The sequence below is a fragment of the Delphinapterus leucas genome, chromosome 1, assembly GCF_059928025.1.
Source record: "Delphinapterus leucas isolate spDelLeu-1000000601 "Yukka" chromosome 1, BTC_Dleu_Yukka2, whole genome shotgun sequence".
NCBI lineage: Eukaryota > Metazoa > Chordata > Mammalia > Artiodactyla > Monodontidae > Delphinapterus > Delphinapterus leucas.
Window position 1 is genome coordinate 89,714,217 of NC_143129.1, and position 22,890 is coordinate 89,737,106.

General features: G+C 42.4%; 3 protein-coding genes across 11 annotated transcripts in view; 2 read left to right on the forward strand and 1 right to left on the reverse strand.

Moving 5' to 3' along the window:
* Positions 1 to 73: 73 nt before the first annotated feature.
* On the forward strand, positions 74 to 20,779 carry AMPD1 (adenosine monophosphate deaminase 1). The gene is given in 16 exon segments (XM_022583834.2): positions 74 to 291; positions 293 to 342; positions 3,679 to 3,859; positions 5,180 to 5,345; positions 8,354 to 8,519; positions 11,084 to 11,303; positions 11,765 to 11,894; positions 12,924 to 13,118; positions 13,704 to 13,835; positions 14,603 to 14,766; positions 16,134 to 16,260; positions 16,443 to 16,606; positions 17,288 to 17,408; positions 18,070 to 18,243; positions 18,426 to 18,536; positions 18,896 to 20,779. Coding segments are annotated over 16 exon segments (2,340 nt in total). The 5' UTR covers positions 74 to 211; the 3' UTR covers positions 19,055 to 20,779.
* A 901-nt stretch (positions 20,780 to 21,680) lies between these two features.
* Positions 21,681 to 22,513, reverse strand: LOC149750673 (uncharacterized). Its single transcript, XM_089917480.1, has one exon. The coding sequence runs from the start codon at positions 22,426 to 22,428 to the stop codon at positions 21,781 to 21,783; it is 648 nt and encodes a 215-aa protein (XP_089773606.1). The 5' UTR covers positions 22,429 to 22,513; the 3' UTR covers positions 21,681 to 21,780.
* The window catches only part of DENND2C (DENN domain containing 2C), a 92,089-nt gene continuing 91,234 nt past the window's right edge, over positions 22,036 to 22,890 (forward strand). For 6 of the 9 annotated variants that reach the window (XM_089917404.1, XM_089917433.1, XM_022583836.3 and 3 more), the window contains exon 1: positions 22,042 to 22,131. The gene's annotated coding sequence lies outside the window, so the exon portion shown is untranslated. Of the gene's footprint in view, positions 22,132 to 22,890 lie in introns of all 9 variants that reach the window. The other 3 variants (XM_089917409.1, XM_089917412.1, XM_089917424.1) reach the window with 3 other exon arrangements.

Below are 22,890 nucleotides of genomic sequence, written 5' to 3' on the forward strand. Positions count from 1 at the left end.
CTGTTTTCGCTTACCTGCAATCAGCATTGTATGAGAGTTTCCATCCCTCTTGATCAGGTTTTTAAAAATCACATTTTACAAAGAGTACCTTTTTAAAATTATAAACATAAATTTAAAGAGACAAATTAGAAAGGAAAAGAAAACGAAGAGCTATATAATAACTATATTCCCAGGGTTTTCTATTGGCAGCAAATTGTAGAAAAATGGAAGAATGAGCTTTAATAACACATCCCACCACACCCCTTTCTTATACCAACCTACCTATTTCTATTCCAAAGCATTGATTAGTAGCCACATATATTTTATCTTGTTCTATTTTATTTCATACAGCTGAAGAAAAACGTGAGTATTTTGGGCTATTTTTCCTGCCACTTGCCAAAGTATCAATTTCTAAAAGATACTATTCTTTAATTCAGAAGCATGTGTATTTTTCAGCAGTGTTTATTAATGATACCATTAAAAGCCAACAAAGATTTATAATGACCATATATCTCCCATAGCATAGCAAATGCACTCATGAATTTTCCTGCCTCCAAAAATCCCTTTTTTAAAGAAACCTCAGAGGACATTCATTTGATATTCTGACATAAAATAATCTTCTCCTTTAGACGTTAGTTAAGGGGATCTACTGAGTCCTGCCGTAGTAAACCCTCCTCCAATGCAAAAAATTCCATGGTGAATTTTTGTGACCAGATAAAGTGAAACCCATTTTCGATAAAATTGTAACTTTTTATGTATGTTCCCCTCCAACTCAAATCAGACTTGTCCTTTGACGGACTGATAGTACTCATGGTGCCTCTGAGTTCCTCTATGAGATGCCATGTGGCAGATGAAAGATCTACAACCTGTCTTTCCTACACATTAATAAAGCACTGCTGAGAAATAAGCATGTTTTTCTGGGTCTGTTGGGTGAAGAAGCAAGCATGATATTTCTTTTCTCAAGAGTTTTGCACTTCCCATGTTAATAATAATAATCCCCAACTTCTGCATAGTACTGTGTAGTTTTTAAAGTATTTCTTGTTCAATCTTTACAACAGTTCTCTGAAGTTGACATTATTATTATTAATATTCCTCTTTTATGATGATGAACACTGAGGCTCCTAGTGATAATATGGCTTTACCAAGGCCACCCAGCTGTCACAGACACTTTTTCTCACTCCTAGTCCAGTGTTCTTTCTGCTTCACCACTCTACTTCTTGTTTCTATTCTCTTATCTATTCTCTGTCTAAATGTGGATGTCCTAACCTCAAGACATTGCCACTCAGATGCTCCATTATCTCAAACATGCTCAAAAAAGAACTCAGCAATTATCTATACAAACCTCAGGGAGTCATCTGTACTTTACTCCATGAATTAGGTTGTCACCAAATCTTATCTACTCACCTTTTGAAATGTCAGTTTCACTCTTTCCTCTCCCTAATCACCACCACTCCCTGAAGTATTTTTGAAAGGCAAAGCTCTTGAATTAGGAATCAAATTTCAGCTGTAGTTACATGAAGCCAAAACAACTGGTTGATTCAGTGGAAGGAAATATCAACCATATAATTTTTTGTGATAATGTAAGCTACTTCTTGAGAGTAGAGTTTCTACTTTTCAACTGTCTACAGTGACTCAGGGAGGTACAACCTAGAAAAAACAATGTTTAAAAACATGAAACAAATAGATATGTGCAGTCCCACATAATGGATGCTTCTTTTGGAAGAGCCAGATCTCAAGCAAGTAGGATTTGGTTCCTGGGACTCCATTTCCATACTTTCCTTCCTGAGACCTCCAAGAGCATTGCCACAGACCCATCATGACAAACCAGTTGCATAGTCATCTTCATTCTCCTCCTCCTCATCATCAGAGCCCACTGGCCTAGTTCCGTTTGCTCCCCATGGTACATGAAGCCTCTTCTAATTTCTGCTTGTCATTCATCCTTTAGGTGCATGTGCTTGCCTGTGATGCTCAGGGAGGAATGATACTATTTCTGGGGAACAGTTGGCTGTGGGGTGGGGAGGCATTCTCAGGCCATCAAATGTATCTACTTAGTGTTTTGTTCCTTCCTTCATGGATCTTGGTGCTTGCCAAAAAACTAGGGATAGCATCCAAAGATGCTTGTCAGTTTCAGGAAGTGCTTGAGCTCAATGAGACAAATAGATGCATGAAGTTCAGCCAACATATTGGGCTTCTCTGTTACTCTGCTGTGACAAGCCAGGTTTGAAAACTGGGTGACCTGACTGTTAGCGTTGGTGAAGTTGAGTCAATTACTCTCATTTCCAATGTATGCTTCAGCCTATACTAAGCCATACCGTTTATCGTTTCCTTAATAACCCAAACCTAACCCCAAATACCAAATATCAGTCTGAGCAATGCTACCAAATTATGTCATTCAGTTTAATCTGGTGTTTTATTTTCCTTTAAAAAATTGCTCTAAAAAAGCATTTTCACATACATTATCTCACCTGATGTCACAACAGCCTTGTGAGTGAGGTTTGTAGGTATTAGTATTCCCACTTTATACATAAGGAAACTGAAACAGGAGAAGGTGAAGGAGTTGGTAAGTACAGAACAGTACTTGAATACAGTACACTTACCTAAATTGTAATTGAAAATGTGTCATTTTGGAGACTTGTATAGACATTGAAGGGGCAGCAGGAGCGCGGGGATCTATGTTTCTGCATGCAGTTTGCTTTGTCATCACATGAAGAATGTTTCTGTCTTCTGCTGTTGCTCCAAATATCCAGCTGTTTGCCATTCTCATTATTTGCTACCTGCTCTTTTCTGGAAATACCAAGAGACTTTTAGAAGTATTGGAGGTTATAACTACTCAGATGGAAACAGCTGGGTGTCTGGAAAACACAATAGAACTTAACAGAAAAGCAGATACTTGATGGCCATCACCACCCTATATGATAAAACTGGTTGTCTTGTATCCTAAGGATCTTGGGGTTGTTCATTGCCAGGCTAAAGGTCATCCTTCCACCCATTTTAAGAGTGGAAAAATTAAGGCAAGTAAAAGTAAAATGGGCTGTCCAAAGGTCACTTGTTATGGAAGGTCACATATCCACAAGAAATGGGACTCCCAACACTAGGCAGTAAATATTAGCGATTCCCCTCCCCCCCAACACCAGCACATCACCAAGTCATCAGGATTTGAAAAAAATGAGGTTGTGATGTGTGACAGAAACACAATATCTGTCTTATGAGGAAGAAAGGCCCTAAAGTACACATTTATTTCTCAGAACTGTTTAGATCACTTATTCTGTTCAGGAAGAAGAACACCAAGGACCAACAACCCTATCCACATCTTTAAAACCGTCAGAAAAATTCCACCAACCTGATAGGAAGGACTATGCTGCATGGTTACTATGAAATCAAACTTAGCCCCGCCAGAAACAGGTGATCTTGGGTTAAGTGCTAGTCCTGCAAGAGCCCAATCCCATCTTTAGGAGCCTCTAAAGTGTGCTGTAAGAATCTGACCCGTGATTCTGAGAATGGATTTCCAAGCTACCCACACAGAAACCCACTAAAGAGAGAATAGGCATGAAGCTCCATCATGTTTCCGGCACACTGGGCGGAGAGCAGGGGAGCCATGTACCCAGGGCAGTCCTTAGCACTGTGCCTTACGTGTAGCAGAAACTCTCGGATGACTTCTGAGAAAGTGCTTGAACACTAACACGTGAAAACGCCTTTTAGGTATTGATGATGCAACACGGAGCTTTGCTGAAAAAGTGTTTGCCTCTGAAGTCAAAGATGAGGGAGGCCATCATGAGATCTCCCCTTTTGACGTGGATGAGATCTGTCCAATTTTGCACCATGAGATGCGCAAACACCTATTCCAGCTGGAGGCTCTGTCCACCCCCACAGGAGGCAGGAGGTAAGTGGTGTAAGTGGAATGTTTATTACGTTGGGACACAAGGAAGGGGAAATGTCAGGGCAGATGGTTCACTCTGAATGGTGATTCAACTTGGAGGAAAAACTCTGTCAGAGTTAAACCCACACCCCCCCCAAACACACACAGTGAATACGTATCTAGGGCGGAACGACGAGGACCGAAAAAGGAGAAAACAGTGGCCTTCCTACCTTCATCCAGTCTGCCTTTAGTTGAAGCATTCCTGTTCACCCAAGCAAGAGGACATGCTCTACCACGTGATTGTTCCAAACCAAAGTGGGCTGATGGCTGCTGAGCTCACGCTCAATTTCCACACTATATAGAAACGGGAACTCAAGGGCCTCCTCTTTGGACTCTGTACTTGGTCAACCTTAGTGTCGTGCTGCCTGATAGGAATCCTGCCCTTCAGCCAGTCTGACCTCCTCCAGGCCCCAGGGGTACAGCTCTCCGTTTCTGCCCTCAGGCGCTGCCCGTCCCATGCCTGTGATGTGTAACTACTGCCTTCCCTGAACAGATCCCTCTCCACAAAGTCCGTTTATTTTCCCTTCTTTGAACTACTCTAGTACTCACTACCGTCACTATGTGCCACAGTTTAGTTCTCAAACCTGCTATTGACCACTTACTTGGACCCCCCTCCTCAAAACACTCCCCTCCCCCAACCAGCTTCATGGGGAGGTCATTCTGCAGTCCTTCCCTTGGTTTTATTTCTTTAAGGAAATAACAACAATCCACCTTCTTTGGCATCCCCCATAGGACCTAACATAGGGCATGGGTCAAAGTAGAAACGGAATAAATACATGTTGATTTGAGGAAGTAATGTTGATTAAGCAACTTACAAGTTCCAGGTAGTGTGCTAAACATTTCGTAAACATTAAATCTCACAGAAATCCTGAATGGTAGACATTATTACACCACTTTTTTAGAGAGAGAGACAGAAGCTCACAGAATTTAAGGGACATGCACCAAACGACACAGGTACTAACTGACATAGCCTGTGCTTACTGCAGCACCCAGACTTCCTGTTCTGCTGGGAGTGGGCCTCCTGTGCAGGACAGTGTCATGCTGAGAGTCTTCTAGTACATTCCCTAAGACCCACTCTTCCAAGGTATACGAGGACGACGAAGGGAACACTGTAACATGATACCCCTTTCCATAAGGTTGGATCCTGTTTCTGACACCCAGCCCACATTTAATTTTCACTCTTTTTCCTCACAATGAAATTGTATAGTGGAACATCAACTTATCACAATGAAACTCGCAATGAAGATAAAGTTAACTCTTTTTATTTTTCAATTTCAAACCGAGAAAAAAGCGTTTCTTTGGACAGAAGACCATTAGTTTGTCCGTTCCACAAAGTGAAACATCTTCCACCAAATTGTCCCACATTGATGAATACATTTCTTCGTATCCCACCTACGAGACCGTGCCTGATTTTCAGAGAGTGCAGATCACAGGCGATTATTCCTCTGGGGTAAGTTGCTTCTTGCCCCTCACATGTAGCTGCTAGAAAGATACTCAGCTTGATTGTTTCAGCTTCTTTCCTTCCTCCCCTTCCTTTTGAAGAAGGTGTTAGCTCACCTGTCCTTTGCTATACTTCATTATCACATTTCAATACCAATATGCTGCAACTTTAAAAAAAAATTATTGAAGTATGATTGATATACAACGTTGTGTTAACTTCTACTGTACAGCAAAGTGATTCAGTTTTACATATATATATATTCTTTTTTTTATTCTTTTCCATTATGGTTTATCACAGGATACTGGATATAGTTCCCTGTGCTATACAGTAGGACCTTGTTGTTTACGATATGCTATGACATATTTCTGTTTTGCTTTTATCATCTCACATAATTTCTCCTCCTTTATCTCATTTGCTTGCACATGCGAATACGCAGTAGAATGTGATGTGTGTGTTACAGAATACAGTGGACAGATTCTGGCAAAAGAACCAAAGAGAGTAGCAACTGAACTAGTCTCACTGAGGGCATCATAAAGCAGGAAAGGGAGCCTCAGGGAGGCCCGGGGGGCAGAGTGGGGAGGGGCTCTTGGGGAAAGATGGACCCAGAGCAGACCTAGAATGGAGAGAAGGGCTGCAGGTAGCATTAACCAATCAAAGAAAACAGATCAGGAGAAAGAGAGAGAAAAGAGGAAAGAAGAATGGAGAGAAAAGAAGATGAGAGAGGACTTCGCTGGCAGCGCAGTGATTAAGAGTCTGCCTGCCGATGCAGGGGACATGGGTTCGATCCCTGGTCCGGGAAGATCCCACATGCCCTGGAGCAACTAAGCCCGTGCACCACAACTACTGAGCCTGCGCTCTAGAGCCTGCAAGCCACAACTACTGAGCCCACGTGCCACAACAACTGAGGCCCGCGTGCCTAGAGCCTGTGCTCCGCAACAAAGAGAAGCTACTGCAATGAGAAGCCCGTGCACCGCAACGAAGAGTCGCCCCTGCTTGCCACAACTAGAGAAAGCCCGTGCGCAGCAACGAAGACCCAACGCAGCCAAAAGCAAATAAATAAATAAATTTATTTTTTAAAAAAAGAAGAAGAAGAGATGAGAGAGAGGTCAGAACATTCTAACGCAGCTGCTGCTTTTCGACCAACTGTCCTTTCCAATTTCATAGCAGATGCTCACACAGTAGATTATCGCTTGGAACAGATTCTGGTGTGCCACAGGGATAGTAAACTCAAGCTGCAAACAACTTGACCTGCTTGTCCTATCCAGAACAGTTGGTCAATAAATAAATCTCTGCCACACGGACTTGCAAAATCAGCATCATATTGGTGAAACTGCTGTTTAGCCATTGGTCTGTGCTCCAAATATAGTTTTAATGACCGGTCCTAAACCCTCTTCTCATGTAACTGACCCACTTAGGGTCAGTCCCAAGATATTTAAAAATGACAAAGCAATGAAATGGACACTATTCTTGTTTATTCGTTTTCTGCATGGTAACATGTGTGCTCTACAAATGGCAGGGATTTTAGATGCTAAATAACTGAAACGAAATGTTTAATAGCAACGTGGAAAACAAAGTTTGGAGAAGGCCAGAGTTCAAGAAAACCACAAATATTAAGTGGCAAACTTGATCCCTATGTGCTTGGTGGAAATGAAAACAGGAATAAAAAGAAAGAAGATGAGAGGAAGGACAAGGCTCACAGAAGTCAGGGATTAGCTTCTCCTATAAAAGCTGGAGGGCACCTGAAACCTTGGTCTGGAGTCTTTTTCTTTCTTTCTTTCTTTTTTCTTTTTTCTTTTTTTTAACATCTTTATTGGAGTATAATTGCTTTGAAGAACCAAGTATGTGGCTACACCGGGTAGCTGAAGGTGGCTGAGCTGCTGAGCTACACTCCACCTAGTTTTGGCCTGTACCTGAATCAGTCTTTGCCTTTATAACTGAACAGAGAGGTAAAGGGGGAATTAGGCCTAAGTTCCCAAGGCCATTCATCCCAGATAAACAACAAATTCATTGTAATCAGTCCTTATTGAGCACATACTCTGTGCCAGGCACTGTGTGCTAAGTGCTGAGGACGAGAAGGCAGATAAGATCCAGCTCTTGTCCTCAAGGAGCTTTAGATGGCTGGCCCATTAGGTAGCAAAGGAACAAGCATGCTATTGGAAGCAGACCCCCAGACCTAGCACCTGTGCCAGACTCTCTTGGTCAAGGTCAGCAAGTCATTAAAAAGAGTTCAACTGTTTAGGATTAATATCTGGACTTCAAACCATTGGGAACAAGCTTACATTGGTCCCAGAAAGTCTTTGGGTTCTGATGATGAGCATGCAATGATTTAGAGTTATAACTGTGGGCATGTCAAGCCCAGCCAGGAGTTGGGGATGGGGTCAGGGAAATAGACCAGTTTTAGGAAATTTCCAGCAGTTCTAAGAAAATTTTACTCTATAATCTCTGTTTTTAGTCCCAGATAAAATTCTGTTCAAAACCATCCCAAAGAATGACTTCTCACAGGATGACATTCTGATCCGTCTCTAGCTACAGAAAGCAGTGCATGGGTGACAGGGTTTGAGGGAAGTGTGACACTTTATTCCTTCCCCAATTTTTCCCACACTGACCAGCAGGTGATCTGAGTTCTCAAATTACACCAACATTGTCTTTCAGTTGAGATGTTGTCTTCAGAAGCCCATACTTAAAATGTTCTTTTGTTACCTGGAGAAAGTATTGTCCATGTTAGAATGGGTCCTTTTAATCATATTTGTTAGATAATCACTGCTATCTAGCAAAAACCAAAAACAAATATGGGACTGTAAGGAAAGACTCATAGGACAGACACGTTTTGCCAAGAATGGAAGAGCGATTAAAACTTCAGGGCCTGCTCCTTGAGGGAGACCCAGGGCCCAAGTTGAGTGAGAAGTAGGAGCGGCTCAGCAGGGGCTGTGACACCCAGGAGAGCTGGGAGGTGCCAATGATAAGCTTTACCCACTTCTCCAGTTTTCACAGGAGCTACTCTGAAATTTTCTTGGTAGGTTACGGTTGAAGATTTCGAAATGGTTTGCAAAGGTCTTTATCGGGCATTGTGTATACGGGAGAAATATATGCAGAAGTCGTTCCAGAGGTTTCCAAAAACCCCTTCCCAGTACTTGAGGAACATTGAGGGTGAGGCTTGGGTAGCAAATGAGAGCTTCTATCCAGGTAAGTAATTTTCTTATATAATGTCTGGAATAGAGCTTTAGGTTTAACTACTAACTGTTAAAAGTGCCCCATGATTATAAGTAACCCAGTTTTAAGATATCATAGTCATCTTTGGCTCCATTCTCTCTCCCGCCCAAGTGCCCAGTCACTTGATTCAGTCTGTACAATATCTCTCAGAACCTCCCCTCTTCACCATTCCTCAAGCTCTAATTTAGGTGCATATTTCTCTTTGTCCAGATCATTGCAATAGCTTCCTAACTACTCTGTTAAATTCTAATCTCACTTCCTTTCAGTTCATCCTCACTTTGGTACCAGTTCTTATAAAACAGATCTGAGCACATACCTCTCCTGACAAAAACCTTTAACTACGCCCCCTACAAAGTTAAGTCCAGTCTTGAGCCTGGCATTCAAGGCCTACCACCATCTAGCCTTCTAACTATGTTTTATTTATCTGTTATTTATTTATTTTTGGACTTGCACACTCAATCTATTTATAAACTTACCTCCTTTACTCCACCTTTGAACTCTTTGTCCTGGTTGGAAGCATATCCTGTTGTCCATTTAGTTCAGCACATTCCTGCCCCTGTACTGTTGCCATGCCATTCCCTGTGCTGCATTGCCCTTCCTTTCACTTTTTTACTATATGTCCAAATGTCCAGATCCGGTCTCATCCTTCAAGGTGCAGCCCAACCATTATCATTTCCTTCCTTCCTCTGACCTCTGTATAAAAGTAAACTACAGGTTTTGACTTTCCATAGCACTTTATTTACATATCTCATTTTTACTTTCTTTCTTACATAGTACATATTTTAAAACAATCAGATTTTAATAATTTCTATTGTATAACTGTATCATAATTTATTTAATCAATTCCTATATTTAGGCGTTTAGATTTCTGACTTTTAAAAGTTTCTCTCCAGGGCTTCCCTGGTGGCGCAGTGGTTGAGAGTCCGCCTGCCGATGCAGGGGACACGGGTTCGTGCCCCGGTCCGGGAAGATCCCACATGCCACAGAGTGGCTGGGCCCGTGAGCCATGGCCACTGGGCCTACGCGTTCGGAGCCTGTGCTCCGCAATGGGAGAGGCCACGGCAGTGAGAGGCCTGCGTACCGCAAAAAAAAAAAAGTTTATTTCCAACAAGGTTACAATAAACATCTTTATTAAGACATCTTTGTACAATTGCTCTATATCTTTAGGATTAGACTCTAGAATTGAAATTCAAGGGAGGCAGCTAGTTAAGGTTTTTGAACTATCAAATTGTTATGTTGTTAAAAATTTCCAGTTCTAGAGCTTCTAGCTTCTTCTCTTTAATTCCTTTTAATATTAAAATCATAGTAAACATGTTCCAGTTTGGTAACTCATAACATTGGTTTGTTCATCTTCTATAGTATTGACATTTAGGATGACTTGCCTTTGTTTCTCCTAAATTATACTTGATCTCTCTAGTATATTTAAGAGTAGGGACTCGAAAGTTTAGGACAGACATAGCAATGTACTGTCTCACTTCTTTTGTGTTCCTTATCTCAGTTTTGGATAGAAAATGTGCCAACATTTTCTTTTTTCTTTTTTTTTTTTTTGGTCATCAAAATTTATACAGCAGTTCTTTATATATATATATATATATATATATATATATTTCTTAGTAAATTTATTTATTTATTTATTTATTTTTGGCTGCGTTGGGTCTTCGCTGCCGCACGTGGGCTTTCTCTAGCTGCGGCGAGCGAAGGCTCCTCTTCCTTGCGGTGCACGGGCTTCTCACTGTGGTGGCTTCGCTTTGTTGCGGAGCACGGGCTCTAGGCACGCGGGCTTCAGTAGTTGTGGTACGTGGGCTCAGTAGTTGTGGCTCGCGGGCTCTAGGGCACAGGCTCAGCAGTTGCAGTGCCCGGGCTTAGTTGCTCCGCGGCATGTGGGATCCTCCCGGACCAGGGCTTGAACCCATGTTCCCTCTCTTGGCAGGCGGATTCTTAACCACTACGCCACCAGGGAAGCCCTATACAGCAGATTCTTATTAGTTAACCATTTAATACATATTAGTGTATATATGTCAATCCCAATCTCCCAATTCATCACACCACCCCCCTAAAACCTAAAACTGCTCCAAAAAATTGTCTATTAAAAAATAACCACTCTAAATTAAGACTGATAGAGAAGCTTGGTTTAAATAAGGAAAAGGCCCAAACTCTACATTTTAACGGTAGTTTTACTTTTATTTCTACGCAGTTATCTCAAATGTTAATAAAATGCTCTTAACAGGAAGACTTTAACAACTTTAATAAATAATGAAAATGGTTTGTAAGTCGTATTGCAATTATATAAACAGCAATTCTGAAGAACTTGAAAATCATTCTTACACTAGATAAAATGTTATAGTTATTTTATACTGCTAATTTAGTCACCTTTGGGAAATAATGTAAAAATAAACTTTAGCTTAGCTCTGGATAATTACAACTTATGACATACAGAATTCCATACAAATGAGATCTTACAGTATTTAACTTTGGTTATTTTTATGTGGTCATTCATTCTATGTGCTGATATATTATTGTGTGTTTTATTGAAAAAGTCTTTACCCCTCCCATGAAGAAGAGGGAAGACCCCTTCCGAACAGATAACCTCCCGGAAAACCTCGGTTATCACCTCAAAATGAAGGACGGTGTGGTTTACATCTATCCTAATGAAGAAGCAGCCAGCAAAGAGGAGCCTAAGCCACTTCCTTACCCAAACCTGGACACCTTCTTAGATGATATGAATTTTTTACTTGCTTTAATTGCTCGAGGACCCGTGTAAGTGTTAAGACCTAAACTACTGCTACTATTACTACTACTGACAGTAAGACTACGTATTAATTAATTGCTTACAAGGTTCAAACACTATGTTAAAACCTTCATGTGCATTGTTTCTTTTTCTCCTCACAATCGTTCTATGAGGTGGGTATTTTTATAACTCCCGATTTACACGCTGAGACTTTGACGAGTTAAGTGATTTGCCCAAAGTCACACAGGTGGCTGAGACAGGCTTTGAGCCCCAATCCTCCCTCATTATTATTTATGTACAATTTTGATGAAAAGATTAAGTCCTTGGAGCCCAATACTTTTCAAGTTAGATTAATGCAGAGTAAGCCAGTTCCATTTGGAAACAAACATAATAGTTTTCTACAGGTTATAAGGGTCCTGATGGTTTTGAAATTGTGACTGTTTTCCTTAGACGTCTGGAATTTTTTACAATCATGATTTAATTTTCACAGTAAGACCTATACCCACCGGCGCCTGAAGTTCCTCTCCTCCAAGTTCCAGGTCCATCAGATGCTCAATGAGATGGATGAGTTGAAGGAGCTGAAGAGCAACCCCCACCGGGATTTTTACAACTGCAGGAAGGTAAACATATTCGGTGCTCAGGGGTCATTCCTGGACAAAAACATTAATCCACTTATTTCTTGAACAGAACAAGAAAGATACTGTTTATCTGATTCATGTAAGATTTCTGCAGGTTCAGTAGAACTTCATGAAAGGAGATAGATGATGTCTAAAAGATTAAAATGCCTTTTCTACTGTTTTCTGCATATAAAGGTTTATCACATTATTGCCATAAAAAATTACAGTTATCATCAACAACAAAAATAATAAAAATGAATAGAACCTCAAAAACCACTATTCTAGGATTTGAAAGGTCTTCACTCTAGTCCTCTTTCTTCTACTTCCTGACTGTAAGACATTGGGGGGGAAGTGATTAAATATTTCTGAGTTTCAGTTTCCTCATTTGTAAAACTGGGAAATATATCTGCTCAATCTAGCTCATAAGAGGATTGTGAATAGCAAATGGAAAACTAATCAACTAGAAACACTTCCAAGATGTGTTCTGACCACTTAAATGATTGCAAGGAAGTGGGAGTAGGAAATATATGAGCAGAGGTTTGGGACCAATCCCTGGCTCAGCCACCTGTATAACCTTGGGCAAATTACTTAATCTATCAAAACTTCCGCTTATAAAATTGTACTCATAAAAATACCTAACTCATAAGTGCCATCACTGTGCCATGGCTTCATCATTTCAACCTTTCTCCCTTTGGGGCTGAAAGCTGTAGCAGCTGCTTCACTTCCAGCTGTGTCTCATGGGTGGAGAATTGTCCCCAAGACTTTTGTGTGGATCAAATGTAGGAAGTAAATTTGACGCACAGATATCCAGGAGAAGCAGGCAATATTACTGTATCCAGCCTAAACTTTCACATCCTCACAAGGGCACAAAAAGGTGCTATGGGTTCATTCTTTGCTTGGCCACCTCCACAAGCTGCCAGGTCACACCCCTATCATATACTCCTTTCTCCCATCACAGTGGGATTGGCAGGCACCACAGAGAAGCATAACTCAAGCTGATTGTTGGTTTTTCTTTGTCTGATGTACACACAGGTTGATACCCACATCCATGCAGCTGCTTGCATGAACCAGAAACATCTACTGCGCTTTATTAAGAAATCTTACCAAGTTGATGCTGACAGAGTGGTCTATAGCACCAAGGAGAAAAATCTGACCCTAAAGGAACTTTTTGCTAAATTAAGAATGCATCCCTACGACCTGACTGTTGATTCTCTGGATGTTCATGCTGTAGGTTGAAAAGATAATGTCAGTTTCATCTAATACTCAAAACCCCACACGCCTTTCCCCTACAAACTCTCCCTTCTCAGAGCCCGCTAAACTACGTGGGCTTACCATGCTAACTGAAAGAACCCATGGACAATTTTGAGGTTCTGTCATTGTCAGCTGTATTGGATTCCATTCTTGGAGCCCAAGCCCTTCTCCTGTTTTGTTTTCTGTTTTTTTTAATAAATTTGTTTTATTTATTTTATTCTTGGCTGTGTTGGGTCTTCGTTGCTGTGCATGGGCTTTCTCTAGTTGTGGTGAGCTAGGGCTACTCTTCATTGTGGTGCGCATGCTTCTCATTGTGGTGGCTTCTCTTGTTGTGGAGACGGGCTCTAGGCACGGGCTTTAGTAGTTGCAGTACGTGGGCTCAGTAGTTGTGGCTCGTGGGTTCTAGAGCACAGGCTCAGTAGTTGTGGTGCACTGGCTTAGCTGCTCTGCGCCAAGCCCTTCTCCTGTTACCAGGCCACTGTTCCTTGTGGCCATTCCCTAACTCTCTGTGTTCAGGCAGCTCTGATAAAGATATACTTGTGCTCCTGTTTCCTGATGCAGGGACGTCAGACTTTCCAGCGTTTTGATAAGTTCAATGACAAATACAATCCTGTAGGAGCAAGTGAGCTACGGGACATCTACCTGAAGACAGACAATTACATCAATGGGGAATATTTTGCCACTATCATCAAGGTGAGGAGAAATCAACCAGATCTATGGTACCTGGCCTGGTTCTTGAGGAGGGGGAAGAAGAGAGGGAGGGAAGGAAGGAGAAAAGAGGGAAGGAAGGAAGGAGGGAAGAAGAAAGGGAGGGAGGGAAGAAGGAGAGAGCGAAAAAAGGAAAGAGAAAAGAGGGAAGGAAGGAGGGAAAGAAGGGAGGGAGGGAGGGAGGGAGGAAGGGTGCTATCCCTGGGGTCAGGCAATACACAAATGAATGTGATAATTTCTTCTGAAACATTCATTGTAATGATTTTCAAAGACCTTGATTCCTAGGACAGAGACCCTAAGGGTGTGGATTTGGGATTAAGGACCTGGCTCTTCCAGGCTTTTGGAGTTGTAAGTTCAGGAAGAATTAGGATCAGAATCTATCCTGATCTTCATGACACCTGAACATTAGGAGGCAGGAATGACAGGTGCAGTTGGGAGATGCGTGTTTTGGGAGATAGGAGGCATATGAAAAGCTGAATTTCTTTTGCAGCAGTGCCTTGGGATTTCATCATCTTTAGTCTGACTCTTTTTCTCTCTAGACTCCATTACATCCTATCAGTCTTTTAGCCCGACTAGCTCCCCCTCACCTCTCAGGCTCCTTACATCTTAACCTTGATAGTTTTCCTCTGACTGCCTTTCACATTTCCTCTGTTCTTCTTAGTACCCATCTCCTCTCCCTAGACCCCACAGGTTTAGACCCCTGAGGGACCCGTGGGAATTCCTGGCTTTGGACTCCTCTCTTGGCTTTGCAGGAGGTAGGTGCAGACTTGGTGGACGCCAAGTACCAGCACACTGAGCCCCGCCTGTCTATCTACGGCCGCAGTCCTGATGAGTGGAGCAAACTCTCCACCTGGTTCGTCCGAAACCACATCTACTGCCCCAACATGACATGGATGATCCAGGTCCCCAGGATCTAGTATGTACCCACCCACTGGAAACCCCGAAGCCTGCCTTCCTCCCACCTGCCTCACCTCCTCCACACCAACAAGGAATGTGCAGCACATCTGGACAGAAATAAGCTTTGTTAAACAGCACTCAGTACTGGGGCCCAGGTGCCTGGTTTTGTCCCTTCTGGGTTTAGCACTCTTGATGACAGACAGGAGTTAGGAAGATCATTTAAGTTCAGTTTTCTAACCAGGTTTTTTGGTTTTGTTTTGTAAAACAGGGGACTTTATGCAGATCACAAAATAACTTCTTGAGAATGATTAAGACTTAGGATAAGAACTATATACATTTTACTATACATTTTCTTTCTCTTGGTCTTCCTCTCTGTGTCCAGTTCACTCTTTCCCATGCGCATCTGTACTGGGGTGTACCTTTCTTGTATCAGAACCTCTACCACTGTCTGTCAATTGTCTCATCTACAAGTGCTCAAGTTCTCCATAATTAATGAGTATTTATCAATGGTATTATCACCTGCTAATTACTCATTGCCCTCAGGGATGTTCATATCATTGATCTTTTATCTAACTTAAGTGTTTATATATTGTCTAGCCACCTACCTCCATGCTGTGTGTGCCCTGTGACAACGCAAGAGTTTTATCCTGTCTCTTTAGCCAAAAAAAAAAGTAGCTTTTTGACTGGAGTAAAACATCCTGTCTAATATCATTAAGGAAGAGATATTAAAGCATTAGAGTGTGGTGGTTAGAAGCATGGGCCCTGGCTCTGGACTGGCTATGCTTGAATCCTGGCTCTACCACTTACTAGCTGTGTGACCTTGGCAAGTTGCGTGACCTCTCTGTGCCTTAGTTTCATCATCTTTAAAATGGGGTCATAATGGTACCTAATTTATTGTGTTTTATGAGGATTAAATTAGCTAATACTTCTGGCCACTTAAAAGAGTGGATGGCATATATTGAGTGCTATATAAGAATTTGTTAGATTGCCCCCTGGCCACAGCATATCATAGGTGTTCTTGATAATTGTTTCATGCTCACGATACCACACACGTAAAAATCATTGAACCTTTCATGACAGAGTTCCCATACTCTTCATTTTCTATCTGGACTTAGCTGTGAACGTTTAGTTTTCTTACCACAGAGGATTTGTAGAAGATATAGGGGCATGTGGTCCAGCAAGAAATTTATACCTCCTATGCCAAACCCAAACTGAATCCTTCTTTATGGGTAACCAAGAAGAATGTACCAGAGTGGACCTAGGATGGAGACACTAGGTCTTCTCCTGAACATGGCATTTAGTCCTTTGCTTGCCTTTGGTCCTTTGCTTTGAACTATCAGTCCAAAAAATCTTTTCCTCCTAAATTCTCTTCATTCCTGCCTCTAGTGATGTGTTCCGATCTAAGAATTTCCTTCCACACTTCGGAAAGATGCTGGAGAATATTTTCATGCCAGTGTTTGAGGCCACCATCAACCCCCAGGCTCACCCAGACCTCAGTGTCTTCCTCAAGCATGTAAGCATGGCCCTGAAAGCCTTCCTACGGCTGCACATGAACCAGCCCGCCTACCTAACCATGATTAATTCTTGATGCTTATCTCTGACATTTGGTCCTTGCCTTTGGAAGCTGAAAGCTCGTCTGAGGGCCGGGACCTTCCTTCAGACTGAACCCATCCTGTGGCTCACTCTTCCTGACAGATTACTGGCTTCGACAGCGTGGATGATGAGTCCAAACACAGCGGCCACATGTTCTCCTCCAAGAGCCCTAAGCCCCAGGAGTGGACCATGGAAAAGAATCCATCTTACACTTACTATGCCTACTATATGTACGCAAACATCACGGTGCTCAACAGCCTGAGAAAGTAAGTAGATGAGAACTGGAGCTAGAAGGAGAATCTATTTAGCACGCCTCTTTCCTCATACATTGGCACCCTAGGTGGTTGAGGGCCTACGCTGCTGGGATGCTGCCAGCTGGCCCAGAGCAGAAATTTCTTTCCCTTGGCTTTTTCTTTGGTTTCTTTATTTATTTAGGGGCAGGAATGGACAGTTTGGAGCCTTCAGTAACTTTCACAGTTCCTTTTCTTTGGAAGTTTAGGAATTTACACTAATCACTGTGCAATTTACTATAAAATTCCATACATTTTACCTTTCTTGATATATCTGGGTAAGGAATAGATAGAGGACTATCATAATGGGGTTTTCTGGAAATGTTTCCCCGCTAAAGTGTGAGTAGGAGAAACAACGACATGGTGATATTGGTAATCGTTGGGTGGAAACTGAAGATGTTTCTGTTCAGGTAATCAAAACTTTCCTCCATACCCTCATATCCTATGTTGTCTCTTTTTTCGAAAAGTCTGTGTTTGGGAAGAATTAAGATTATGATTTGGAATTGTCAGTTTTGCTGAATACTTTGGATACCCCACTCCCTTTCAGAGTGTTCTGGTGTTTCCTACCAGAGTTTCTTATAAATCACTCTATACCCAGCATTGTTGCCAGGTCCCAGTCAGTCACCTGTGATTGCTATAGTAGCTCCGTTTCCCTAGGGAACGAGGCATGAATACGTTTCTGTTCCGACCTCACTGTGGGGAAGCTGGAGCTCTCACCCATCTCATGACAGCATTCATGACAGCGGATAATATCTCTCATGGCCTGAATTTAAAAAAGGTGAGTTGGAAGCTCTCTTCTCAATATTAACTTTTATATTGGAGCTAGAGGAACAGCATTTTTTTCCCTTATCATTCTGTCACAAGTCATTATCAACACTGGAATCAAATTAAAGTAGAGCAAAAAAGATTTTTGAGATTATTCAGTGCATCTCATTTTACAGAGGCCCGGAGAAGTAAAGGAAGTTGCTCAAGATTACCTAGATAGTTGGTGAGGGAGGAGTTAATGCAGATCGCCTGACTTGCATTTTAGAACTCTGACAAGGGATAAATCAGAGGCAGCTTGGCTTACCTGAAACTGGTTTTCACCAGATTTCATGTTATAGCATGTTTTAAAATGCCTCTGGTGTGAGTCAGAACTTTTGTAGAGAAAAAAAATGTTTCAAGGTGAAGTCTTTTGCCTAAGATGGGCCATCTAACTTAGACAATTAAAACACAAACAACTGGGTTTGACGCAATGCTTCTGAAAATTGATCCCAAATAAATTTCTTCTAAATAGTATTTACACTTAAAATCTATTATTCTTCTTTACAAGGGGATTTAAAGAATAGGTGATAATTTTGTTGAAAGGTAAAACTTGAGGTAACCAGAAAGTTTCAACTTTTCTAGTTTGTATCCATTTTTCAACATGAAAAAAATTTTTTTTCACTCTTCCTTTACAGAGTCCTGTGTTACAGTATTTGTTTTTCTTAGCCCAGATTCCCATCGCTATGTCGCCATTAAGTAACAACAGCTTATTTCTAGAATATGCCAAAAATCCGTTTTTAGATTTCCTCCAGAAAGGGCTAATGATCTCACTGTCTACAGATGACCCGATGCAATTCCACTTCACCAAGGTACACATATGGAATTTTGAGTAATACAAGTATATTTTTGCTGAAATGTTGTTTACCACCCAGAATTTTAAAGTCAAATCAAGATATTTCATTATTCTTTTTGTGCAGGATGTGGGTTATTTCTTTTAATGCATTCCTTTTTCTTCTTTTTTTTTTGGCCTCATTTAAATAAATAACCCAAGGAGCCCCTAATGGAAGAATATGCCATTGCTGCACAAGTCTTCAAGCTGAGTACCTGTGATATGTGTGAAGTGGCAAGAAACAGTGTTCTGCAATGTGGAATTTCTCATGAGGTAGACCTGCCCTTGACTGGCTCTCCTTCTGAGTTTAGAATTTGGCAACTTGAATATTGAAAAATTAGTTGGGGAAACATGTTGAAAAATTATTTCACAAATCATGTGCAATTTCTATGGACAGGGACTAGAAAAAATTATTCTGTCTCTCTGGCCATGCTTTTTGGGCAAGGGAAATAAAATATAATTGATTTCTCAGCAGACCACGCACATTGAGGTGCTGGATGAGTGCTTTTAATGGTTTATTGTTTTCCTCTTGCATAGCTAACATAAGGAAGGAATCTTGGTGGAGGATGCAATTATTGTCTATATCAGGGTAAAAAGAGACAACAATCATTCTGTTTCCTTTTCTCTTATAGGAGAAAGCAAAGTTTCTGGGCGACAATTACCTTGAAGAAGGTCCTACTGGAAATGATATCCGAAAGACAAATGTGGCCCAAATCCGCATGGCCTATCGCTACGAAACCTGGTGTTATGAACTTAATTTAATTGCTGAAGGCATTAAATCAGGAGAATAAAACAAATAAACCAAATAATAATATGGGTGAGATTTTCATTGTAGAGTGTGAATAACAATAGTTACCAGTTATTGAATCCCTACTACAAGCCAAAGATTGTATTAGATATTGTTCCATTGACATTATTTCATTTAATGTTTTGCACAACTTTATAGGTATTACTACCTCCATTTTGGGGAAGATGAGTAAACTGAGGTTGGTGAAGTTAATAACCTGCACAATTGTACAACACAGGGAATATAGCCAATTTTTTATAATAACTGTAAATGGAATATAACCTTTAAAAATTATGAATCACTATGCTGTACACCTGTAACATATAGTAGTGTACATCAACTATACCTTAATTAAAAAAAGAAATGACCTTTGATAAAAAAAATAAGCTGCACAAGGATGCACCTAGTGAGAGGTAGCAATGGGGACCTGGGTTTTTCTGACTCTTGAGTGTCCATGACTTCCAGGCAAAACGGTTATTAAGGCAGGGCAAAAATACAAGGAAATGATGGGACTTCCCTTGTGATCCAGTGGTTAAGACTCTGCACTCCCAATGCAGGGGGCCCAGGTGCAATCTCTGGTCAAGGAAGTAGATCCTGCATGCCACAATTAAAATATCCTGTTTGCCGCAACTAAGACCCGGTGCAGCCAAATAAATATTTAAAAAAACAAAAACAAGCAAATGATTTGATATAGGGAGAATGTAGGCTTTTGGTTTATAGAATGAAACTTGCTATAGGCACTTAGACTTCTGAAAAGTCCTTTTGACAGGATACATCTGAAGGGTGGCTTTCTTAGACAAAAACAGAACAGGTGTACCCCAAGATAGAAAATCTGTAATTATGAGTTATTATACTTATGGAGAATTTATCTTATGAAAGGATTCTTAGTTTTAAGGATATAATTGACAATAAAGTTATAGTCAGCTGTAGTGGTACGTTTTAAACGATTTCACTTACCAAAATAAGATACACGTGTAACTTTTTAGAAACATTCCTGTTACTCAAGGTCAGGTGGAATTCAATCCAATTAGCCAGACCATACTTCTATACATATACAGTTGTGTTGCCATCTAGTGGTTGGGCTGATACTTCATTTCACTTATTCAATAAACAATTACTGATCAAACATCTAAAGTACCAGGTACTATTATAGGCAGCAAAGATATAAAGAATAAGATTTCACTTCTACTCTCAAGTTATTCACAGCAAGAAGTTATAGCATGAGTGGATACAAAAGTGAAAAAGAGCATTTTGTGAAACATCTCAGAAAGTAATGACGTTTCAAATGGAAAAAAAAATTAAAAGCAAATTCCTGCATGCTTCCACATTCTGTACAGGTAGCCATAAGCATAGGCGTGATCCCAACAGCATGTTTGTACTAGCCCTGGTGTTAGAATGCTCTCCCTGGTTTCTGAAGTTGAAGTTCTGTTTGCTGAGTATTTGTAAGTCCCTTGGAAAACCTGATTTTATTTTACCTTGGCGTCTTTGTCATCAAAATAATATAAGTTGCCAAATTAAACTTTCTATTCTCAGATTTTAAAAGGCATGAACTACCATTATGTATATCTCCATCTTACCCATGAGAGGGCAGTAGAATACATACATGTTAATTCATTTATTACATCCATGCAGATTTGGTTTCCAGTTTGGTACTTGGAATTCGGTCTGCTCATTTTGTCATATAATCTCCTGGAATTCACAATTTGAACTTTGAAATAAATTTGAAATTCCAAAGCCACACTATTCTAGCCCCAAATTTTATCTTAAACAATTGTTTGGGAAGTTTTCTAAATACATAAGGGATTTTTTGGTGGTGAGCAGGAGGAGTCCATAAAGATCAGTGTTCAAAATTTACTACAAATTTATTTCCTCATTGAGACATGATTAAAAATATGTCTTGTCAAAAAAATATGTCTTGTCATTCCTCTTTCCCCCCCCCATCACAGAAGAGACTTCCTGTTTCATTGTCCACGGCTCATGGTTTCACAGTGGTTTGGGATGTGCAGCTTTTATTGCTTTGGCTACGTTGGCTTGTGACAGTCATCTGTGATGTGTAGCCAAACACTGCTCTTTCTGGCCGTCTTCTATTTTGGTACCTCTATGCGAACAGATATGGGGAGTTTGATCACCAAATCCAAGAGGTTCTGGTGGGGGTGGGGTGAGGTAGGGTGGAGTCGGGCGGGCAGAGGCAGGGTGGGGTGGTTAGCAAGTGCCTGGGAAACAGGCTCAAATCATCCTTGACTCGCAGCCTTAGTGAAACTGGGCTGCTGCTCGCAGTAGGCACTGCGCCATGCACATACCTGAGTATGAGTGTGTTGCAGGCGTAGCGCTTAAGCATGTGTGTCACAACAGGGCGTGGGAGCCGACCTCAGGCACTGGGAGTATCAAAGGCAACCCTGCTCTGGGATTTCAAGCCTCAGGTGTCCGGAGCGTCATTTGCATCTGTGTATGTTTCAAGTAGGCGCTGTACTGCAATAGCTGGAGAAATGTTTGTTTCCTCCTTGAGCTCAGCCCGAGAAATGGTGCTGCTCTTTCACTGGAGACACCAGGCCTACTGAGCCCGGTGGCAGGAGACAATTCTATGGTTTCTTTGAGTGAGGTGCCATTTGCATTCCTTGATTAGGCTTTCTCTCGCGGGTGGTTGTGAGGAGTCAACCTTCGTGTAAAGTTCTGGTCCTTCGCCGTGGGGCCTGTCGGACGGCAGGCACGGCGACGGCGAAGGAGCTTTGGCTAGAGGCCCTCGGCTGGACGACAGTGGCGCCCGTAGCCTGCCTCCTGGGGCCGCACCCTTTCGGCGCCCAAGGTCCTGGGCAAGATTCTGGCCCCTACGCCGAACTCCAGAGGGGGCGGTTCCCCTCTGGACGGTCCCCGGGCGGTGCCGGGGGCGGGCCCGACCGTGAGGGGTGGGAACAGGAACCAATAAGAACAGGACTTTGCCGGGGCGGGGCCTGCGGCCGGGCCTGTGGGGGCGGGACGGAGCCCACCCAGAGTGGGAGCGAGCCGACTGGGCGCTTCTGCGCGGAGGACGAGAGCCTCGGAACCCAGCCGCGGAGGCGGCGTCGAGGACGAGAGCAAGTAGGGGTAGGGAGACCCGGGCGGGGTGCGAGGCAGGGGCTTCGGACCCTCGCGGCGGAGGGTGTCGCAGAGCGGGGCCACGGAGCGTCGGGCGCCGTCCGGCCGCAGCGCGGCAGCGGGCTGGCGGAGGTGTCGGCGCCGCCCACGCTCTCTCGGCACCTCCACGGCCTGGAGGGACGCCCGAGCGTGCAGCCCGGCGCCCAGCGGACGCCGCGCGTTGGGAGCCCGCTCGTCGGCCTCGGAGGTTGTGGCGGAGCCTGGCTGAGGGTCTCCTCGCCGCTCCCCTCGGGGCGTGGGGACCATCGTCCAGGTGGCGCTCGGGGACGCTCGACAGTCCTGGGGTAGAGGCAGGGAGCGCCCCGCACCCAGGAAGAAACATGGGGCTCTCTCCAGGATTAGCCACGGCGCTTGAACGTCGACAGGCTGAGACGACGGACTTTACATTTTTGCTTTTTTGTGCTTTGATTCTTAACAGAATCTGACGAGCACAGTAGTGAAAGTTGTCAAATAGGATTTTGATTTAAAAATCTGGCATTGGAACATCTAAGAGTTCTAACTAGTATGGCAGAAGGTGATCAGAATATGAGTCAGGGGCTGGAGCCTCGGCCAGGACCCACGTACCAGATGTGATGCCTCGGTCAAGTAGACTTTTCTGGGCCTACGTTTCCTTAGCTGTAAAATCGAGATGCTCATGCATGCCTGGGGGTATTCTGAGGGTCAAATGAGATGCGTGAGAGTATTCCATAAGTGTTAGGTATTGCATAT

Bases quoted from the DNA above. Each gene is read 5' to 3' on its own strand.
- LOC149750673 (XM_089917480.1), bottom strand. From the start codon at position 22,428: ATGGTCCCCACGCCCCGAGGGGAGCGGCGAGGAGACCCTCAGCCAGGC.